This window comes from Lissotriton vulgaris, chromosome 3_1 (assembly GCF_964263255.1).
Source record: "Lissotriton vulgaris chromosome 3_1, aLisVul1.2, whole genome shotgun sequence".
Lineage (NCBI taxonomy): Eukaryota > Metazoa > Chordata > Amphibia > Caudata > Salamandridae > Lissotriton > Lissotriton vulgaris.
The window spans coordinates 453981148-454001560 of record NC_141689.1 but is presented as its reverse complement, the minus strand read 5'-3'; the positions used below and the strand labels follow the sequence as shown (position 1 = coordinate 454001560).

The 20413-nt window shown below is 48.7% G+C and overlaps 1 protein-coding gene across 5 annotated transcripts in view; it reads left to right on the top strand.

Annotated features, from left to right (window-relative positions):
* LRRC70 (leucine rich repeat containing 70) overlaps positions 1-14628 on the top strand; it is a 76744-nt gene extending 62116 nt beyond the window's left edge. For 3 of the 5 annotated variants that reach the window (XM_086960682.1, XM_086960683.1, XM_086960684.1), the window contains one exon: positions 8318-14628. In XM_086960682.1, coding sequence (XP_086816808.1) covers positions 8318-10223 — 1906 coding nt within the window. In that variant the 3' untranslated portion in view covers positions 10224-14628. Of the gene's footprint in view, positions 1-8313 lie in introns of all 5 variants that reach the window. The other 2 variants (XM_086960686.1, XM_086960685.1) reach the window with 1 other exon arrangement.
* The last annotated feature ends 5785 nt before the right edge of the window (positions 14629-20413 follow it).

Genomic DNA, 20413 nt, shown 5'->3' with positions numbered 1-20413 from the left:
GAAGGACCCAGGTGAGTTCCGACTGATTCATAATTTGTCAGCTCCACGTGGTCTTTCTGTAAACGATGCAATAGATCCAGAAGTATGTTCGGTGCGGTACGCATCCTTCGATGAGGCCGTAGCCATTTTGAATCGCCTGGGGCCCGGGGCGCTGATGGCGAAGTCAGATATCGAGTCAGCGTTCCGATTGCTCCCGGTACACCCAGACGACCAGCGTCTCCTGGGTTTCATGTTTCAGGGTTATTATTACATGGATAGGTGTATGCCGATGGGGTGCTCTATATCTTGTGCCTATTTCGAGAAATTCAGTAGTTTTCTACAATGGGTCTTCACAAAGAGGACGGGTTTCCAACATGTAATGCATTACCTTGATGATTTTCTGTTCCTTGGGGCAGCCGGGGATCTCGAATGTGGCCGGGCCTTGGCCGAATTTTGTGTGTTAATGAACCAGTTTGGTGTGCCATTGGCACCGGGTAAAACGGTGGGTCCTGCGACTTGCCTCGAGTTTCTGGGGATTGAGTTAGACTCCAGTGAGGGTTGTTTTCGTTTGCCAGCTGACAAAGTGTGGAAGTTCAGGGCAGCCTTGCAAGTGTGTATAAATCGATCTAAAGTTACGCTGCATCAATTACAGCAGTTGGTGGGACAGTTGAATTTTGCCCTGAGGGTGATACCAATGGCCCGCCCCTTTTCCCGTTCAATTGCCCAAGCTATGGTCGGCCTAAAGGAGGGCCATCATCGCACGAGACTATCGGCTGAGGTCCGCCAGGACATGCGTATTTGGTTAGCATTTCTGGCGAACTTTAATGGTCGAGTCGTCTGGAACAAACCAGCCGTGTCCTCTGACGAGCTGGGGCTATGGACAGATTCAGCAGGTAGCATAGGTTTTGGTGCCATCTTCGGCACAAAATGGTCGGCACAGAGGTGGCCGACATGGTGGCATGACAATGGTCTGACAAGTAATATTGCTTTCTTGGAACTTTTCCCCATTTTGGTGGCCCTGAGAACCTGGCCCGAAGGGTTCAAAGATCACTCTGTGATATTTTGGTCTGACAATATGACCGTGGTTGAGTGCATCAATAGTCAGGCAGCACGATGTAAACTGATTTTAAGACTCCTCAAAGAAATTGTCTTACTGTGTATGCAACTGAATGTGCTATTCAGAGCAAAACATGTCCCAGGGGTAATGAATCAGGCGGCTGATGCACTGTCTCGTTTTCATATGCAGGCTTTCTCGGGTTTCCTTCCCTCAGCGGACCCAGAGCCGGCACCCTTTCCCGAAGCTCTCTGGTCTCTCGGTGCCCCGAACTTCGTCACCTCGTGGGAGAGAGTCTAGCACCAAGGACGAGGAAGGCATATGAAGGGGCGTTTCGGTCCTATTTAGCCTTTTTGGGGACTGATAGAGAGAGGCTTTGGGGCCACGAGGAATGGGTAGTGAATTTTCTGATGTCCTTACGTAGGGCTGGGAAATCGGTGGCTACGGCCCAGAGGCATCGCGCTGCCATTTCCTTTGTTGCCAGGGCTCATAGTATCCAGGACCCGACAGCGTCTTTCGTTGTACAGAAAGCGCTGCGTGGGTGGCAACGCCTTGAGGGTCGCAGAGTAGATGAGAGGCGCCCGATAGGTTTGGATAGGTTGGCCCAGTTGTTGGCCACACTCCCTGCCACATGTTCATCTCAGTTTGAGACGGTTTTGTTCCGAGCCGCTTTTACGCTAGCATTTCACGGGGGGATGCGGGTAAGCGAACTGGTAGCAAGGAACAAACAGGAAGTGGCAGGGGGTTTGTGCCAGGAACACGTTCAGATCAGAGGGGAGACAATGACTGTCTCCTTTGTCAGGTCCAAGACCGATCAAGTTGGGATGGGTGACTGCATAATCATACGCAGGATTCCCGGGTCCCCCATGTGTCCGGTAAAGTGTTTAGAAGATTACCTGGCACGAAGGGTGGCATCATGGGGGGGACCTTGTTGAGACACGCGGACGCCACCCCACTGACGAAATTTCAGTTTCAGCGGGTGCTTGCGATGTCAATTGCCGCTGCGGGCTTGAACCCGGGCGAGTTTGGGACCCATTCCTTTCGGATAGGGGCTGCTACAGAAGCTACAGCCAGGGGTCTTAATGTTGAACAAGTGAAACGAGTGGGGCGTTGGTCCTCCAATTGTTATAAGAGGTATGTGCGGTTGCACATGTTGTGAAGCTGTAATAATGTACTCACGCCTCTTGTTTTTGTTTGGTTTTCAGTTGCGCAAGCCTACGAGGCGGGGCGGACTATGCAGTCGACCCAACACCGGGCCAGCGGTCAGACATCACCGGCTGTGAGAAAGGAGGTGTGGGTCGTGGGCCACTCATACGTGAGGCGTGCCGCGGACGTATTCAAAGCAGGTGACATGATTCACGTAGCTGGGGAATACGGGTACAGGGTGTCCTTCTACGGAAGAGGCGGTCTCTGTATTGACCAGTTTCAAACATTTTTCGAGGGTTTGTTAGGGCGGACGAGGTCACCGCCGTCTATAGTCATAGTACACTTAGGGGGCAATGATTTGGTCACCACCGGTAGACGACTTCTCCTGGAGGCAATGCTTTCCACTGTAAGTTGGTTGGCGAGGAGAGTTCCGGGGTGCACAATTGCGTGGTCCCATATGATCCCACGAAAGGTGTGGCGGGGGGCTATTTCTATTCCTGCTTTGAATCATTCTGTTAGAAAGCTTAATAACAAAGTGAGTAGGTTGTTCCGTTCCAGGACATTGCATTCTATTTCGCATGGCTGTATTAATGATGACAGTATGTATTTGGGGGATGGTGTGCATTTGTCTCGAGTGGGGAATGAGTTACTCATAGCAGACTTCTTAGCATGGTTAAAAACGTTAAAACATGACCTTTAGGTAGGAGCTTTGTGGGGGGTCCGGATAGCCGGTCAACTATCCGGCCTGTGGCGGTAAGGTCATGATCGGTGAGCACTAATTGGAAGATCCCTATGAGTGGGCGTCACCCAACACGGATGGGAGCGCTCGGGAGAGGTGGCCTTTGGCCCCTCAACGGGGAGGCGGTCCCTTCTAAGGATGGGTCGCCGAAAGAAAAGGAAAGTTGGTCAAGGCCCCTTCCTGTGTAGGAGGGGTTACAGCCCCCTCCTGGGGAATTTCCCGGGGCCAGTGACGTCTGCGACGGCAGATGTGGTAAGTTGTGTGGGGTTTGGGGGGAGGTCTACGCTACCTTCTAGATACCTCACACGAGTCCTCGAACGACCTTTAAGTGGCGTCGAGTTTATTGGTGCCCCCGTCAAGTCAAGGGAAATTGGTAGTTGCACTCGAGGTACGCCTCAGTGCTGTCGCCCCTCCCAAGTGGGGGGGGTATTTCTGGTTAGGGATCTTGACACCGGTTACGACCTTGCCGTTGGCCCTTAAACGTTAGGATGTACAATTTCAAAATTTCAAGAAAATGTTTTGTAGGTTGTTAGTTCGGCTAGGAGAACCTCTGTATTAGAGAATCTGTTAAGGTTAGCCAAACATCGCAATGTGGTAATGAAATTGTACATTAATATGAAACTGTTTAATGTTTTAATTTTTTGTTTTAATAAATACGGCCGGGGAGGGTCACTCCCTCCCTCATCCAAAAACTTCAAGAACTGGTTCCGGTTTCCCTCCTTTGGGGATTGTGTTGAGAGGGGGTGGCGGGTATCTCAGCCATATGGAAAGGGGCGACCACTCGGTCCCCCCGAACGTATGGCGGAGTACCTCGATCCCCCCGGGAAGCCATTTTGGGCGGGAGGCGCGTCTCGGCTGGTATGCCCGAAGCGGCGTAGCCGGGGCGCGCTTTTTCCCGCCCTAGAGTGGGCTGGCCTAGACACTGACGCGGCTGGCCACGCCCTCGGGGCAGGCAGGGGCGGGTTTACGCCCGCCCTGAAGACGGATAAAAAGGGACGCAAGACCAGAAGGCATCCTCTTGTTCCTGTGCTCTGAAGCTGCACCTCCTCGCTGCACGTGAGCTCGAGACGGAACGAAGAGCCAATTTTGACCCACCCACCAGCCCCTGAAGACAGCCAGTTGTTTGTAATAAAAGTTGATCGATAATTCTATTTCGTTTACAGGTTGTGGTATTATCGTGTTGATATTGAGTGAGTAATAAAGTTGGTCTAATTTATGTCTGTTTGTGATTAAAGAAATTCGGATTTAGTGTCCATTTATAAGCATGCTTTTTTCGGTCATAGTGGCCAATGTATTTTTAGTTTTGTTAGCATTGTCGTATTTATTTTGGTCGGGCGGTAAGGTCATGATCGGTGAGCACTAATTGGAAGATCCCTATGAGTAGGCGTCACCCAACACGGATGGGAGCGCTCGGGAGAGGTGGCCTTTGGCCCCTCAACGGGGAGGCGGTCCCTTCTAAGGATGGGTCGCCGAAAGAAAAGGAAAGGCGGTCAAGGCCCCTTCCTTTGTAGGAGGGGTTACAGCCCCCTCCTGGGGAATTTCCCGGGGCCAGTGACGTCTGCGACGGCAGATGTGGTAAGTTGTGTGGGGTTTGGGGGGAGGTCTACGCTACCTTCTAGATACCTCACACGAGTCCTCGAACGACCTTTAAGTGGCGTCGAGTTTATTGGTGCCCCCGTCAAGTCAAGGGAAATTGGTAGTTGCACTCGAGGTACGCCTCAGTGCTGTCGCCCCTCCCAAGTGGGGGGGGTATTTCTGGTTAGGGATCTTGACACCGGTTACGACCTTGCCGTTGGCCCTTAAACGTTAGGATGTACAATTTCAAAATTTCAAGAAAATGTTTTGTAGGTTGTTAGTTCGGCTAGGAGAACCTCTGTATTAGAGAATCTGTTAAGGTTAGCCAAACATCGCAATGTGGTAATGAAATTGTACATTAATATGAAACTGTTTAATGTTTTAATTTTTTGTTTTAATAAATACGGCCGGGGAGGGTCACTCCCTCCCTCATCCAAAAACTTCAAGAACTGGTTCCGGTTTCCCTCCTTTGGGGATTGTGTTGAGAGGGGGTGGCGGGTATCTCAGCCATATAGGCTTAACTTAGAGGCAAAGTATTTGCGCAACACTTCAAACAGTAAAAAAAGTGAAAACACCACACAAAAAATATCCCAGACTAAGTTAGAAAAACAGAACGTTCTTCAATAAATAAAACAAGACCAGAATGACAAACTCCAATCATTAGAACAGTAGATATCCAATTTAAAATAATTAAGTGAAAGTAGTGCTAAAAAGCATGAAGTGCCAACTGTGGATATCTGGCCATGCCGTACCAGGACACAGTCACAAGTTCATGCCAATGCGATGGAGTGTGGCTGGCAACAGGGGCCCAGTTGATCCCGCTGAACAAAGTACCCTAAATAATGCTTTGCAGAGCATTGTGAGGATCAGTGTTGACTATTCATTGTGCAGTTGAAAGTGATACATTGGGTCTGAGATGTGGCGAAGTGGCAATGTGAGGACCTGCACTGTATTTGAGTATCCCTTTATTGGGGCTTGCACTGCAAAGTCAGGATCCGAGGTTCTGTTGCACAGTCAGAGCGATGCATCAGTTACGAGGAGCTGTGAGGCTGCAAAGAGGAGTCTGTTGATGCAGTCGAGGCTGCCATTGAAGAGGGATGCACAGGCCATGCCGATGATGCATTGTGCAATGGTGGTTCTACATAACATAATGTGTATTTGTGAAGCGTGTGTTCACCGTGATGGGTATGGGGCTTAATAACAGATGTTTATTGTTACTCAACTCAATGGTACTGGTTCAGAAGGCATTGCAGGCTGTGGGAGCAATGCAGGTTTTTGTGATGATCCAATCCATGCAGCAGCGGAGATATGTCAGTTCTGCTTGGGGTGCACTGCACATCAGAGGAGATGCGTTGGTTTCACTGGATCCACAGAGGTTGGCAGATAATACGGAATCTTGTAAATAATAATACGGAATCTTGTAAAGCGCGAACAGCTACCTCTCGAGGAGGTGTCCCGGCGCTAGACGAACACACTTGACCTTGAGGTAAGAAGAGATGGAGTTTAGCAGGGTTTAGTAAAAAGCCATGTCTTTAGCATCTTCTTAAAGCAGAGTTCAGAGGGGGCTTGCTGAATTGCTGGGGGCAGGGCGTTCCATAACATTGCAACATTTGCTGAAGATCACCTTAACACCCACTTCCAAGGGTCCAGCACTGGGGCTACACCACTGGGCATGGTGGACTCACAGCTGACAGAGACCAGTTGCAGGTACAAGGTTGCTGGAAGCCTCCTGTGTCCCTGAGCCTTCAGATCTAGAGGTCACCCAACTAGCCCTTGGAGTCACATTCTGGATTCAATAGATGTAGGTCCAGTACTTCTCTCCGAGGCAAGAGTGCAGAAGGCATCACGTCACCAGACCATGGCAGTAGTCATTCAGAGCAGCAGTCCAGCAGAGTGGCAGTCCTGTCAACAGCACAGCAGCCCTTCTTCCTGGAAGAGTATCCACAGGCCAGAAGTGTACTGAAGAGTTGGTGTCTGAGATTCAGTAATTATACCACGTTGTGTCTTTGAAGTGGGGAGAAGCTTTTAGAGCAATACCTTTGAAGTGCACAGGTGGGCTGCCTTCCAGGCCCTGGCTCCAGCTAACTACAGGGGGTATACAGCCCTTTGTGTGGAGATAGGACACAGCCTATTTAAGTGTCAGTGGGGCTGGGCCCAGCTCCTCTGTTGAAAATGGCAATTTATGCAGGGTTACACCAAGCTTATTACCTTCTTTCTTCTCTGTATTTGACTTTATTTTTCTGGTTTTGGATCTCTAGACACTTTTTTCACTCCTGACCAGTGTTAAAGTGCATGTGCTTTTGTGTCTAAAATGTAATTTGGTTTCTCCATGATTGGCATATTTAGTCTACTAATAAGTCCATATTACAGTGCACTACATGTGCACAGGTCCTGGAAATCAAATGCTACTGGTGGGCTTGCAGCACAGATTGTGCCACCCAAACAAGTAGCCCTTCAAACCTGTTTCAGGCCTGCCATTGCAGATCCTGTGTGTGCAGTTTTAAACTGCTGTGTCGACCTGGCAAGTTGCCAGACCCAAACCTCTTTATTAAATGTAAAGCACCCCTAAGGTAGGCACTAGGTAGCCGCATGGTGAGGGTGCAGTATATTTAGAAGGTTGGACATGTGCTGTTGAGTTTTACATGTCCTGGTAGTGAACAATTGCTAAATTCGTTTTTCACTACAGCAATGCCTATCTCTTCCATAGGTTAGCATTTGGGCTTTTCCCAATTTGAAGTTACACTCAAAAAGTGTAACTTCAAATTGGGAAAAGATAGAAAGAGTAAGTTTGATGTCTCTTCACTCACAATTTCAAAAACACATCTTTTAGGGAAGTTGATTTTAAAATTGTGGGTCTGAAAATGCAATTTTTAGAAAGTTGGCATTTTCTTACTTTAACCATTCTGTGCCTCTGCCTGTCCCTAGAATACACATCTGGGTTGGGTGACGGGGGCTTTGTACATTCCATCTAGACAGTCACACACAAAGGGAGCCGAGGTATGCCCTGCATATCCTGATGTCCCATTACCAGGCTGGTGGGTCTTCCTGAGCTTGAGTGAGAGGGAGGAGCTGACAATTGCACCTGAAAGAGCAGAATACCCCCTGTAGCCTGTATGGAGCCTGGGCCATGAAAGGCATGATCATGTGTATTACAAAGACCTTTCTTTGAAGACTCCATACTTCAAAGGCCAAATTGGGTAGAAGTATTGGACCTCTGTCACCATATAGTCAGAACAGTTCTGGACAAAGCACATTCTGCTAGGAAGAAGAGCTGTTGTGCTGCCAAGAAGGGACTGCCGCTTCGCTACTAGCTTTGATGTGTTGGCCTACTGCTTGCTGCTTCTTGCCTGGGGTGAGAGGACTGGACTTACTCTCTACGTCCAGCATTTAAAGGTTCTCCAAGGGCTTGTTTGGACTTGCCTCTTGATACTGACGTCCCAGGGACATCAAATACTACACCTGCATATTGCTTCTAGCTCCTGGGCTCCTTTGCTATGAGTCCTGCTCTGCCAAGTGGTGTTAAATCCAGTCCTGGACCCTTGGAAGTGAGTTTTTGGTGCTGCAACCCCAGAAACCATCACATAATTTCCGAAGGGTCAATTATAACAAAGAAGGTGATAAATACCCTGCAACATTATGTTTATGCAACAAAAGTCACTGAGGTATAAAACATGCTGATGCAGTTACTAAGAACTGAATTATTAAATATATTTTCAAAACTAAATGTGCTTTCTTTTTAATAACAATAATGTATTTCATGTTCTGCATTGAATATTTGTAATTTTATGCATTTGACTATTTGTATTTTATTTCCTAAAAGCCAGATCACAAGCAAACATGGATATCAAAGACAGAGTGATGGATGGACTTCTAGACTCGGTGTGCTGTGTCCGAAGGCTTCTTCCTTGTTTCTTGCTCTTGTTAATCCCAAAGGAAATATGTGGCTGCCCTTCGGTTTGTCAGCTCTGCACTGTAAAACAAGCCACCTGCCGTGGTGTGGGTCTGACCGCTGTACCAAAAACTTTCCCCATAAGCACAAAACTCTTATACCTGAGTGGAAATAATATATCGGAAGTAAATCTGAACGAATTTAGAAACCTTCAGCAACTTGCAATACTCTATATGGATAATGTTGGCCTTTGTGAAGTGCATCCAAAGGCATTTTGTACTTTGAAGAGGTTATATTATTTACATCTGAATAATAACAACATTAAATATTTGAACCCAGGGAGCTTTGATGGGCTTTACAACTTGAACTACCTTTATATGCAGTATAATCAAATGGCTGCCCTTCCTAGGAAACTGTTTTGTAACCTTGTTGCCGTCCGATACTTAAGTCTACAAGGAAATCATCTCGCCGCTCTTGGCAGAAGAGCCTTCTTTGGGATGACAAGTCTTCACACACTTAATTTAGCCAACAACAAGATTTCAAAGATATCCAACTCAGCATTTTACCGTCTTTTGAAACTTGAACAGCTACACCTTGAAGGCAACAACTTGAGTCTTATCCCATCAAATACCTTTAAAAGTCTAAAAATCTTGAAACGGTTATTTTTGTCAAATAACCCTATTGAATCGCTTCATCCCATGGCATTTAGAGGGTTGGACGGGCTACAATATCTTTTCTTGGAGAAAGCAACGATTAAACAAATCAGTAATAATGCCTTTGTTGGGTTAAATAATCTTAACCATTTAGTTTTGAGCAATAATGAGTTGGATATAATTACTTCAAAGATGTTTAGATTTCTGCATCAGCTAAGGTACCTCCAGTTGGACAGGAACAAAATCGTTAGCATTGAAGAAAGTGCATTCGAAAATATAGGAGCATGTCTAAAAGTACTGAATTTAGCACATAATAATCTCACAGGTCTGGAACCTAGAGTGCTCCAGCCGCTAGTTTCTTTATCTTTGCTGCAGGCAAGTTATAATCCCTGGGGTTGTGACTGCAGTCTGCTCGGGCTGTACAGATGGCTCCAATCCTCCTCAATAACAGTTAACATTTATTGTCAAAATCCTCCAAATCTTTGTGGGAGACCATTAAGAAACATTAAACGGGCAGAGTTTGAGGATTGCAGGTCAGCAGCTTCTGAACCAAGTGGAGAGTTTGAATCCACCAGTGTGAATGCGACTACAGTGATGGCTTGGTTCGATTTTCAGATGTACAAATCATCCAGCCACCAGCCTACAAAAGGGCACGTGATGCCAAACATCCCTATCACTCTACAAACTCCAACATCACTTGGAAATCATCATCTTTCTGACCACTACAATGGCATCCAGTCAATGGAGACTATAACTGCAGCATCGGTGCAAATCCCTGCGCCCGTCGCTCCAGCTAACTTTACCGGTGAAGCAAAGAATACTTTCTCTCAAGAATATGCTCCGGTGTCTCTGACGTCTGGGCAAGTTTGCCAAGAACAGTTTGATAAGCTGAATCAGGCGTTCGACATTTTGTTAGGGATTGTAGTTGTTGCTTGTGTTGTCATTATGGGTCTCAGCATTAAAGTTGTCCAGTATCGGCAAAAACTTAAAAAATTAGAAAGTTCAGGGGATAATATATTAGAATACTATAGTTGCTATCACTCTGCTCGATATCATGTGTCCAGTCCAGTTCAGCTCACCCCGCAGAACCTGGTAAGAAATCGATGTTCAGACCAAATCAGGCTGATAAAACCAACACTGCCTGAAAGCCAGGCACAGGTAATACTGTTTGAACATTCGGTCCTGTGACTGTTTCATTGGTCATTGTATTTAATGCCGACACTGGATGAAACGCAGGTTGTGTTATAAATACCGAAGTACTGATATATATATTTCTAATTCTAAAGCTAACAATATTTATTGATATTATGAGAGCTGTCTTAGGCACAGGCAGTTGAGGAGAGAAAAGCATACCTGTAGCTATGCACTCCAGAGTTTTAACACCTACTGTTTTACAACACAAGTTTCCTTTGATACAACTTTTAAGTATATGGCATTATGTTGAGAAAACCTAATGTGATTGTTTTAAGTTAGACACTTTTCTGCTTCAAGTTTATGGCATCCATAGACAGATAAAGTGTGATAAGAGGGCTAAGGGGTTCATTTAAAGGAGGGCCTTAATAGGACAGCCCTGGTGAGGGGCGCAATACTAGTAGGATGGAATTGGGGGCTTCTCTAAAGGCATCCTTTCTAAGATTGACATGAGAACCATAGTGGCACAGACTAGGATACATCTCATAGCACGTGGGGCAAATTACTTTATTTTGTTAGCAGCTGGAGCTCACTTTGTAAATCAATCTTTTGAAATACCATTCATGGTCACTAGTCTGCCATGCAGCATGGAGTGGCGAACCTGGCACCACTGTTTTTATTCCGTGAAATGGCTCCCTCCTTGGATGCAGAAGCTAATTAAGGGAAGAACTGACACTTAACCCGGCGGTAGAGTCTAAATTAAATGAGTTGTCTCCACTGCACCCATATGTTAGCCAGCCCAGGTAACTCTTACTCAGGCTCTAAATTTATTTTTTATTTATTTTTATTTTATATGCTTGTAAAGCGCCAGACTAGACCCCCGAAGGGGTATCTCCGCGCTATAACTGCAGGTGGAAATGAGAGTAAAAATGTGTCCAGGGATGAGAATGAGATTTAGATGCGAGCATACAAACACAATAGAATGAACGCTCATACTTAAGATGTAAGCTGTGTTCAATGTAATATTTTGATACATTTCTTCAGTGTCCATTGTGTGTCAAGCACAGCTGTTGACAGAGACATCCTTTGCAATATACAAATTAATATTTTTAGTGCTAAATATGTAGGAAATATTTGTGTACACAATAATATCGATTAATAAGACATAATAACACATTCTTGCTGCTAATTAAGATATGTTTTGGTAATGATCACTTGCAGTGATGTAAAGACAGTTCTGCATTCCTTTTTGAAAAGAAGTCAGGAATTAGAAGTAAGGATGGAGCATTTGATTTATTTATTCGGAAATAAATATCAAAGCAGCATGTTTTTCTACAGACTCCACAACGTTATAAATATTATAACTTTTGCATTTGGTACTGTTTGTGAATTTCCAAAATAATTCTAAGCACTGGAGCTGAAAGGTTATCTTAAGAGCATGCAGAGGTATAAATAAAATTATACATACAGGTAAAAAGCCATACTGTAGCAAAAAAGGGTGCTACTGCTCTCCAGTCTCAAAAAGGGTCCAAGGAGGGACACATTAAGTCAAATTACATCTATGTCTAGAAGGGGGTGTGGGTATCCACCGAACATGGCGGACGCAGCTTAGAAGAGCTCCGAAGCCCCGGCGCCAAGATCCAGCTGCATTACTGAGTGCCGCAGGTCATCAACCCAGCGAGTTAAGCATATCCTCAGACAAGATCAGGACATGCTCACTTAAGAGGCTGAATTCGGCACTGTGGAGAGAGTAGACCTGGGGTCTTCAAACTGTGGGGCGCGACCCCCAGGGGGGTCGTGAAGTGGTGTGAAGGGGGTCGCGCATTCACAGACACACTTCTCCTCTGGCCTCCAGGGCTTCAGCCCCTCTCTTCCCCCGTCCCGTGTCTCAGCCCAGGCTGCTGCAGTGAAACTCGCGCTGCCGGGGGCTCGGCTCGGCAGTGTCTGGAGTCTTATCTCTGGCACGCCCGACTTTTTCACAGGTCTTTAAAGACCATTAGCATATTTACATGCCTTTGTAAACTGGTTACAGAGGTTTATTGTTTTTTATGGTTCCAGTACCCCCTGGGCCTATTCCTTACATTTGTATTTTTACACTTACTGCTGTAGTGTGAGAATGCATTTAATGAAAAGGAATATAAAGTTGGGTTGCCAAAAGAAAAATGCCTGCTCTTGACACTAAATAGAGTTATAAATAAAAAAAAGTATGTATTAAGTAGTTATTTGACTTTTCTGTCTTTGTTCTCTTTAATTTTCAGTCATGGATCATTGAGGCAGCCCTAGAACACAATTAAAAGTGACACCATTAAAAGTGCTTTCTAATTATGTTTGCTGTTCTAAGTATTCACAGATAAGTGCTAAAAATATAGCTTTAGGTGACTGCTTATTTCTGGGCCATCAAAATAATGAGCTGGTCACCCTAATCATAAGACTGGAAGTTTGTTGCAGGATCAGCACATTATTTATTTCCTCAATCCCTGATTAATGCCATTATAGCAATAGTTTAACTTATATCTGAAACCCTACACTTCAAGTTATTGGGAATGCACCCTGCTTTCAGACAACTCGCTTCTCATTATCCCCTTCACTTTCACGCTCACCCTGCACGTGCAGCGATCACAATGCACTCACACTGATCACCATGCACTCATAGCGATCACAATGCACTCACTGCAATCACAATGCACTCACACTGATCACTGTGCACTCACACTGATCGCCATGCGCTCACATCAATCACCATGCACTCACACCAATCACCATGCACTCACACCATTCACCCGCTCACCCTGCACTCACAGTGATCACAATGCACTCACACTGATCACAATGCACTCACACTGATCACAATGCACTCACACTGATTACAATGCACTCACACTGATCACCATGCACTCACAGTATTCACCCGCTCACCCTGCACTCACAGTGATCACAATACACTCACACTGATCACAATGCACTCACAACATTGACCCGCTCACCCTGCACTCACAGTGATCACAATGTACTCACAACATTCACCCGCTCACCCTGCACTCACAGCAATCACAATGCACTCACACTGATTACAATGCACTCACACTATTCACCTGCTCACCCTGCACTCACAGTGATCACAGTGCGCTCACACTGATCACAATGTATTCACACTGATCACAATGCACTCACACTGATCACCATGCACTCACACTATTCACTCGCTCACCCTGCACTCACACTGATCACCGTGCACTCACACTGATCACCATGCACTCACACCAATCACCATGCACTCACACCATTCACCCGCTCACCCTGCACTTACAGTGATCACAATACACTCACACTGATCACAATGCAATCACAACATTCACCCGCTCACCCTGCACTCACAGTGATCATAATGCAATCACAGTGATCACAATGCACTCACACAGATCACAATGCACTCACATTGATCACCATGCACTTGCAACATTCACCCGCTCACCTTGCACTCACAGTGATCACAATGCACTCACACTGATCACAATGCACTCACACTGATCACCATGCACTCACAACATTCACCCGCCCACAATGCTCTCACAGTGATCACTCTGCACTAAAAATGTGCTTGCATTGTTCACTCTGTACCTCACCCTGCAGTAACATGAGCACACTTCTCATCCTGCACTCATGTGACACGTCACTCACCTGTCCCCCCTCACTGCTCAATCTGTAGCTCACTCAAACAAGGCCATCACTAACCATGCACTAATTCGTCCCACTCTGCACTTACAGCCGAACCCAAATTCATATGGTCACCTCACTCAACCTGTAGTCACTCCTTTTACCCTACTCTCACACTGTTGCATTGTTCTCGGTGCAGTCACATGGGCACTCTTGTCAACCACACAGTACAGAAGGTTAAAGTACCTGGTACACAGAAGATGTAACATTTACATCACAGAACTGAGTGTGAGTAAACTATGAGTATTTTGTCAAACAGGTGCTATAGAGAGATGAGGTGTATTGTTGGTGAGTGGTAGTGAGGGAATTCATGGAGAAGGTGGAAAGACTGTTGCATCGTGTGCGACCAGTACTAGGGCCAGCCCTGGCTGGGAGTGTTAAACCCCCCCTGAAGTTCGGGTCTAGTGGATCCCCTGCTTCTGCCTAATATTATTTACATTTGTAGTGTGCTACTGTTACAAAAGGTGTCCTGGGGCTAATAACCATCTGCCTGCAATGTGAGAGAGGGATCCGGGGTAGGGAGAGGAGAGAAGAGAGCGATGGAAGGAAGGGGTGAGAGGAAAGGGGCATGGGTAAACTGCTTAACTCTGCACAAGACCGACAGGGTTTGAAGGGATCCTTGCTGCTCCCGGCCATGGCCAGGTGAGCTTCTAATGTGGCAGCGCGTATTCCTGCGGAGTGGGAGGCCCTTCACAAAGGTTGACTAGACATCTTTCTGATGTTAATTGCTGTATTTTGGTTATAAACTCGTACTGATGGGGTGAAATCTTTCCTCAATGTTACTGTGTTTAAAAAATTTCAAAATAATAAAGCAATGCTATCCCAAAATACGCAGCATCACAGAACATTATTTACATTTTCTACTCACACAATTTAGTCAAGCCTGTCGCATAATTTGGTCCTCACCTGCCTCATAATTCCAGTAGCCCTGCCTAAAGGTTTAGAAATTTTTGTCAGGAGGGGGTCCTTACACCTGGTTATGTTGACAGGGGGGTCTCGGCATCCAAAACTTTGAAGACCTCTGGAGTAGACCGAAATATGACCCAAGCGACGTACGTCTACTGAGGAGCGGATGTGTCCTAGAATGGAGGACAATCGGGCGAGGACTTCCGACCCAAAGCTGGGGTCTCATCGGAAGTAGCACGAGGGGCAGACGCCTTCCTGATAGCCCCGCTGCCCTTCAATTATCTGAGTGTCTGATCCAGAGTGCAGGCAGAGGACTGGAGCCCCGGCATGGGTGGCTGGTCAAAGAGAGCCCCGATAACGCCTGCATGCACGGCTAATCTCACCGGACAGCTGCGGCAGACAGCAAATAACTTATCACCGGCAGGGACACCTCCAGGTCAAGGCTGCTGAGGTAGGAGTGGGACCACTGCGGTGGGCCTGCTGGTGCACGGCCTGAATTGCAGCTGCCGGAGGCCTATATAGCCCCCAACTTGAGCTTGTGCTCCCCTCAACGTGGTGAAATGATCGGACCTGCTGCTGACTGAATTGCACAGGACCGCAGGTGAGAGTGAGTGGGGGGCACTGTTCGCTCTTTCTCTAACCCTCCACCTGGCCCACCCCCATCAGCCAGGCTTAAAAGAACTGCGTGGCTGCTTCCTTGGCCTGGCCTGGGTGAGTATTTGGGAGCACTGATCTGTGCATGCTGAACTGGGCAGGCCTGATTGATTTTCTAAACATTTACACCCTTGCCTCTGGACCCGGATGCATTTAAGTACTACCCTGCAGGAGGGCCGAAGCTGCACAGGCCCTTGACCCTGTTCTCATGCAGGTCGCTCCCCATGCCGTACAGCACCACCTGTGTGCCTGTGTCCCTCTCGCTGCTGTTGCTGTGAGATCGAAGCCCTCCTCCCCCAGCCGGCTACGACCTCTGCCTCATCCCTGGTGGCCCAGTGGTGGGCTGGAAGTATTAGGGTACTCCCGCTGCCCCTGTTTCCTGTTTGCCATATTTTTAACTCTGCACTCTGTCCTTATTGCTTTCAGTTAGATTTTCCTTGTATCCTGTGTCTGTTTTCATTCCCTGTATTTCCTTGCTTGCTGTGCCTTGTTTTTTCCCCACCCGTTCTGATCTCCTTTCCTGCCACTGCCTCCCCTGTGGCCCCACCCCCCGCTCGCCCATTCATCCAGCCCCCGCTTCCCAGCTGCTCCTCCCTCCCACCTCCCCTATTATGGCTGAGCGGTGAGGAGAGCGACCCTTTACCCTGTTCTCCGACAGGTCGCTCCCCACGCTGCACAGCACCACCTGTGTGCCCGTGTCCCGCTCTCTGCTGCTGCTGTGAGAACGAGGCCCTCCTCCACCCGCAGGCGACCAACTGCGCCTCATTCCTGGTGGCCCAGTGGTGGACTGTAGGTATCGGGGTACTCGCACTGCCCCTGTCTCATGTTTGCCATCTTTTTAACTCTGCACTCTGTCCTTATTGCATTCAGATAGATTTTGCTTGTATTTTGTGTCTGTTTTCATTCCCTGTGCTTCCTTGCTTGTTGTGCCTTGTTTTTCCCCACCTATTCTGATCTCCAATTTCCTGCTGCTGCGTCCCCTGCAGCCCCGCCCCCGGTCACCCATTCGTCCAGCTCCCTCCTCCCAGCTGCTCCTCCCTCCCACTTCCACTTCTTATGGTGGCCGCTGGGTGGACGTGGACGTGGTCCCACCTCCTATGCCTCTCCGCACCTGGACCGTGCCCAGCACCAGACCCACTGACCCCCGCAAACGCCATGTCACCTGATGCCGCTATGACGCCAGCACCCTCCACTCACTCAATGATGGCCGATTCCACACCTGCGCCAGGCCACCTCGAAGCAGACACACAGACCCTTCTCCTGCCAGAACTGCAGCTACACCAGCCTCGCCTCCAAACCACCACTACACCCATGGGGTAGGTCGCAACAGCCTCTGATGCCTTCTTCTCAACACCCACTCTGCCCGCAAACACGCCCTCAAACTCTCGGACCTACTTGACTCCACCTCCCCCGACATCGCCATCCTGATGGAGACCTGGATGAACCCCTCCTCGGCACCCGACATCGCCATAGCCATCCCGGACTGCTACAAGTACACCCGAAGGAACCGCACCAACGGCACAGGAGGAGGAATTGCCATTGAACACAGAAACACCCTCAGAATCTCAACCAGCACCGACGACACACTTATCAATGCCAAACACCTGCACTTCCAGATCCACACAGACCCCAACACCACCCTCAGAGGAACCCTCATCTACAGACCACCCTGTCCCAGGCTGCAGTTCAGCAGCTCCATCGCCGACTTCGTCAACACGCACGCCCTTGCGTCCACGGACTGCATCCTCCTCAGAGACCTGAACTTCCACCTCGAGAACACCAACGACAGCAACTCCACCATCCTGCTCGACGACCTTGCCAACCTCAGACTCAAACAGCTTGTCACGACTCCCACCCACTCTGCCGGACACACACTCGACCCCATCTAGTCAGCCAACAACCATGTCAACTTCAGTTACAGCACCAAACTCCACTGGACCGACCACCGCTGAGTCCACTTCACCATTGAGAAACCTACCACGCACCACTGCACACAACGGGCCCCCCACCCCACCTGGAGCTAAGTCACCGAAGACCAGCTAGTCACCACCCTCGCCCTAAACCCACCAACGGACACTACCGACACCGGCTTCGCCGCCCTGAACCTAAGGCAATGGATCGATGACTGCGCCAACACTCTCGCCCCGATCAAGAAACCCTCGAACAGATGCAACAACAGAAAAGCCATCTGGTTAACCGCCGACATCAAGGCATCCAAGCAGGCCTGCCGTAGGCTCGAGAAGAAGCGGCACCACGCACAAACACCAGACAGTAACACAGCCTACAAGAGCGCCATTCGCAGACATCACCAACTCATCCGAACTGCCAAAAGGACCTCCTTCAAAGAGCGTATTGACAACAACGCACACAACAGCAAAGGGCTCTTCAACATTGTGAAGGAACTCTCCTACCCCAACTCCAAATCTAACATCATCCCCCATCACAAGACCTCTGCAACTCCCTAGCCACCTTCTTCTACCACAAGATCGCAGACATCCACAACAGCTTCTGCAACCAGGCCCCCCTGACAGACACAGATACCTCAGACTCACCACCCACCAGCCTCATCGACATCGACCCTGTGCTGTCCTGGACCCACGTCAACGACAAAGACACCATCAAAATCATGAACATCATCCACTCAGGTTCACCATCCGACCTCTGCCCGCATCACATCTTCAACAAAGCAAGCTCCACCATCGTACCCCATCTCCGCAAGATAATCAACAGCTCCTTCAAGACCCCCACCTTCCCGGAGAGCTGGAAGCATGCCGAGATCAACACCCTACTAAAGAATGCCAAAGCTGACCCTAAGAACCTCAAGAACTTCCGGCCCATCTCCTTCCTCCCGTTCCCGGCGAAAGTCATCAAGAAGATCCTCAACAAGCAACTGACCTTCTTCCTTGAAAAGAACAAGATCCTGGATCCGTCCCAATCCAGATTACACAGCAACCTCATCACTGAAACAGCCCTCGTCGCCGCAACCGACAACATCAGGGCCACGATGGACAACGGAGAAGCCACGGCACTCATCCACCTGGATCTCTCTGCCCCCTTTGACACTGTCTGCCACCACACCCTCCACACACGCCTCCACACCGCAGGGATCCATGACAAAGCACTGGACTGGACCACCTGCTTCCTCAACAGCAGAACCCAGAGTGTCCGCCTCCCCCCTTTCCGCTCTAAAGACAACAAAAATATCTGCGGTGTACCCCAAGGATCGCCCCTCAGCCCGTCACTCTTTAAAATCTACATGGGACCACTCGCCAACATCGCCAGATCGCACGACCTCAACATCATCTCATATGCTGACGACACTCAACTTATCCTCTCTCTCACCAAGGCCCCCACCACTGCCAAATCCAACCTCCACGAAGGAATGAAGGCCATCGTCGAATGGATGACGATCAGCCGCCTGAAACTGAACTTGGACAAGATGGAGGTCCTCATCATCGGATCCACCCCCTTTGCCAGGGACAACTCAAGGTGGCCATTTGCACTGAGAGCTGCACCGACGCCCACTAACCACGCACGCAACCTGGGAGTCATCCTGGATTCCGCATTGTCAATGACCCAGCAAGTAAACGCCGTCTCTTTCTCCTGCTTCAACACCCTCGGCATGCTCCGCAAGGTCTACAGATGGATCCCTACCGGTACCAGAAGGACAGTCACCCAGGCCCTCGTCAGCAGCAGACTGGACTACGGCAACGCTCTCTATGCAGGAATATCAGCCAAACTCCAGAAACAACTACAACGCATACAGAACGCTTCAGCACGCCTCTTCCTTGACATCTCCCACCACAGCCACATCACAGTCACAGCCCCCTTGAAAGACCTACACTGGCTCCCCTTCAACAAGAGGATCACCTTCAAGCTCCTCACCCACGCTCACAAAGCTCTCCACAACACCGGACCAGCATACCTCAACAAACGCCTCACCTTCTACACCCCAAACTGCCAGCTCTGCTCTGCTGACCTTGCCCTCGCCACCTTTCCCCGCATCCGTCGAGCGACCGCCAGTGGCAGATCATTCTCTCAACTCGCTGCAAAAACCTGGAACACCCTCCCCATCCACCTACGACAGACCCAGGACCTGCTGGCCTTCAGGAGACTCCTCAAGACCTGGTTGTTCGAGCAGTAGCAGCCCCCCCTCAAGCCCCATGAGAACCTCACGGGTGAGTTGTGTGCTCTACAAATGTATTTATTGATTGATTGACAGAAGAGATCTGACTGAGGGCAGGCAGGGCAGGGCCAGCAGCTCTGTGGGGGCACACTGCCGGACACCTGCAATAACACCTGGCGAGCAGCACCGTGTGGACAGATGGGGGTTTACAACAAACACACCCTTACACTCGGGGATGTACTGTGCACGGGCGGACCTGGGAAGGAGGGGGTCCAATCGGGGTGCTCACCCCAGGCCCTAGTGGAGTGCATATAGTGCACGGACCACAGTTTTAGAACGTGCTGATGAATCCCTGTACTACAGTATAAAGCACATGGGCAATGCAGAGCTAAGCCTGAAGTTTGAACATATTCCTACTCCTAAAGGGGAGCAGCAGGGACCCGACTACACACTATATACTACGCTCCAAACCACAAGAGACATGGGCCGTGCTGAGGAACCATGAGCACTATAGCCTAAGAGGCAGTCTAGAGAACAGCGCTATCATAGCCGGCCAGGAAAGGTGTAGCCCAAAAATAGGAAGGACATGCAACTGTAACATCAACCCCCCGCTGGCAGTAGGTCTAGAGGGGGCACCCGCTGAGCAATATGGGCCATCCAAAAGGGAAGCTGCCGGAGGCGACCATCACTAACACACAACATACAGAAGAACCTGACAATTTAGGATCTCAATCCTCAATTACCTGTGCAATGCCCACGAGTGTAGTGGCCCCTCTGGACAGGATTGATCTCATAGTAAAGGAGGTTAGGGAGTCTTGAAAGGCAACAGATTGGGACACTCTCCATC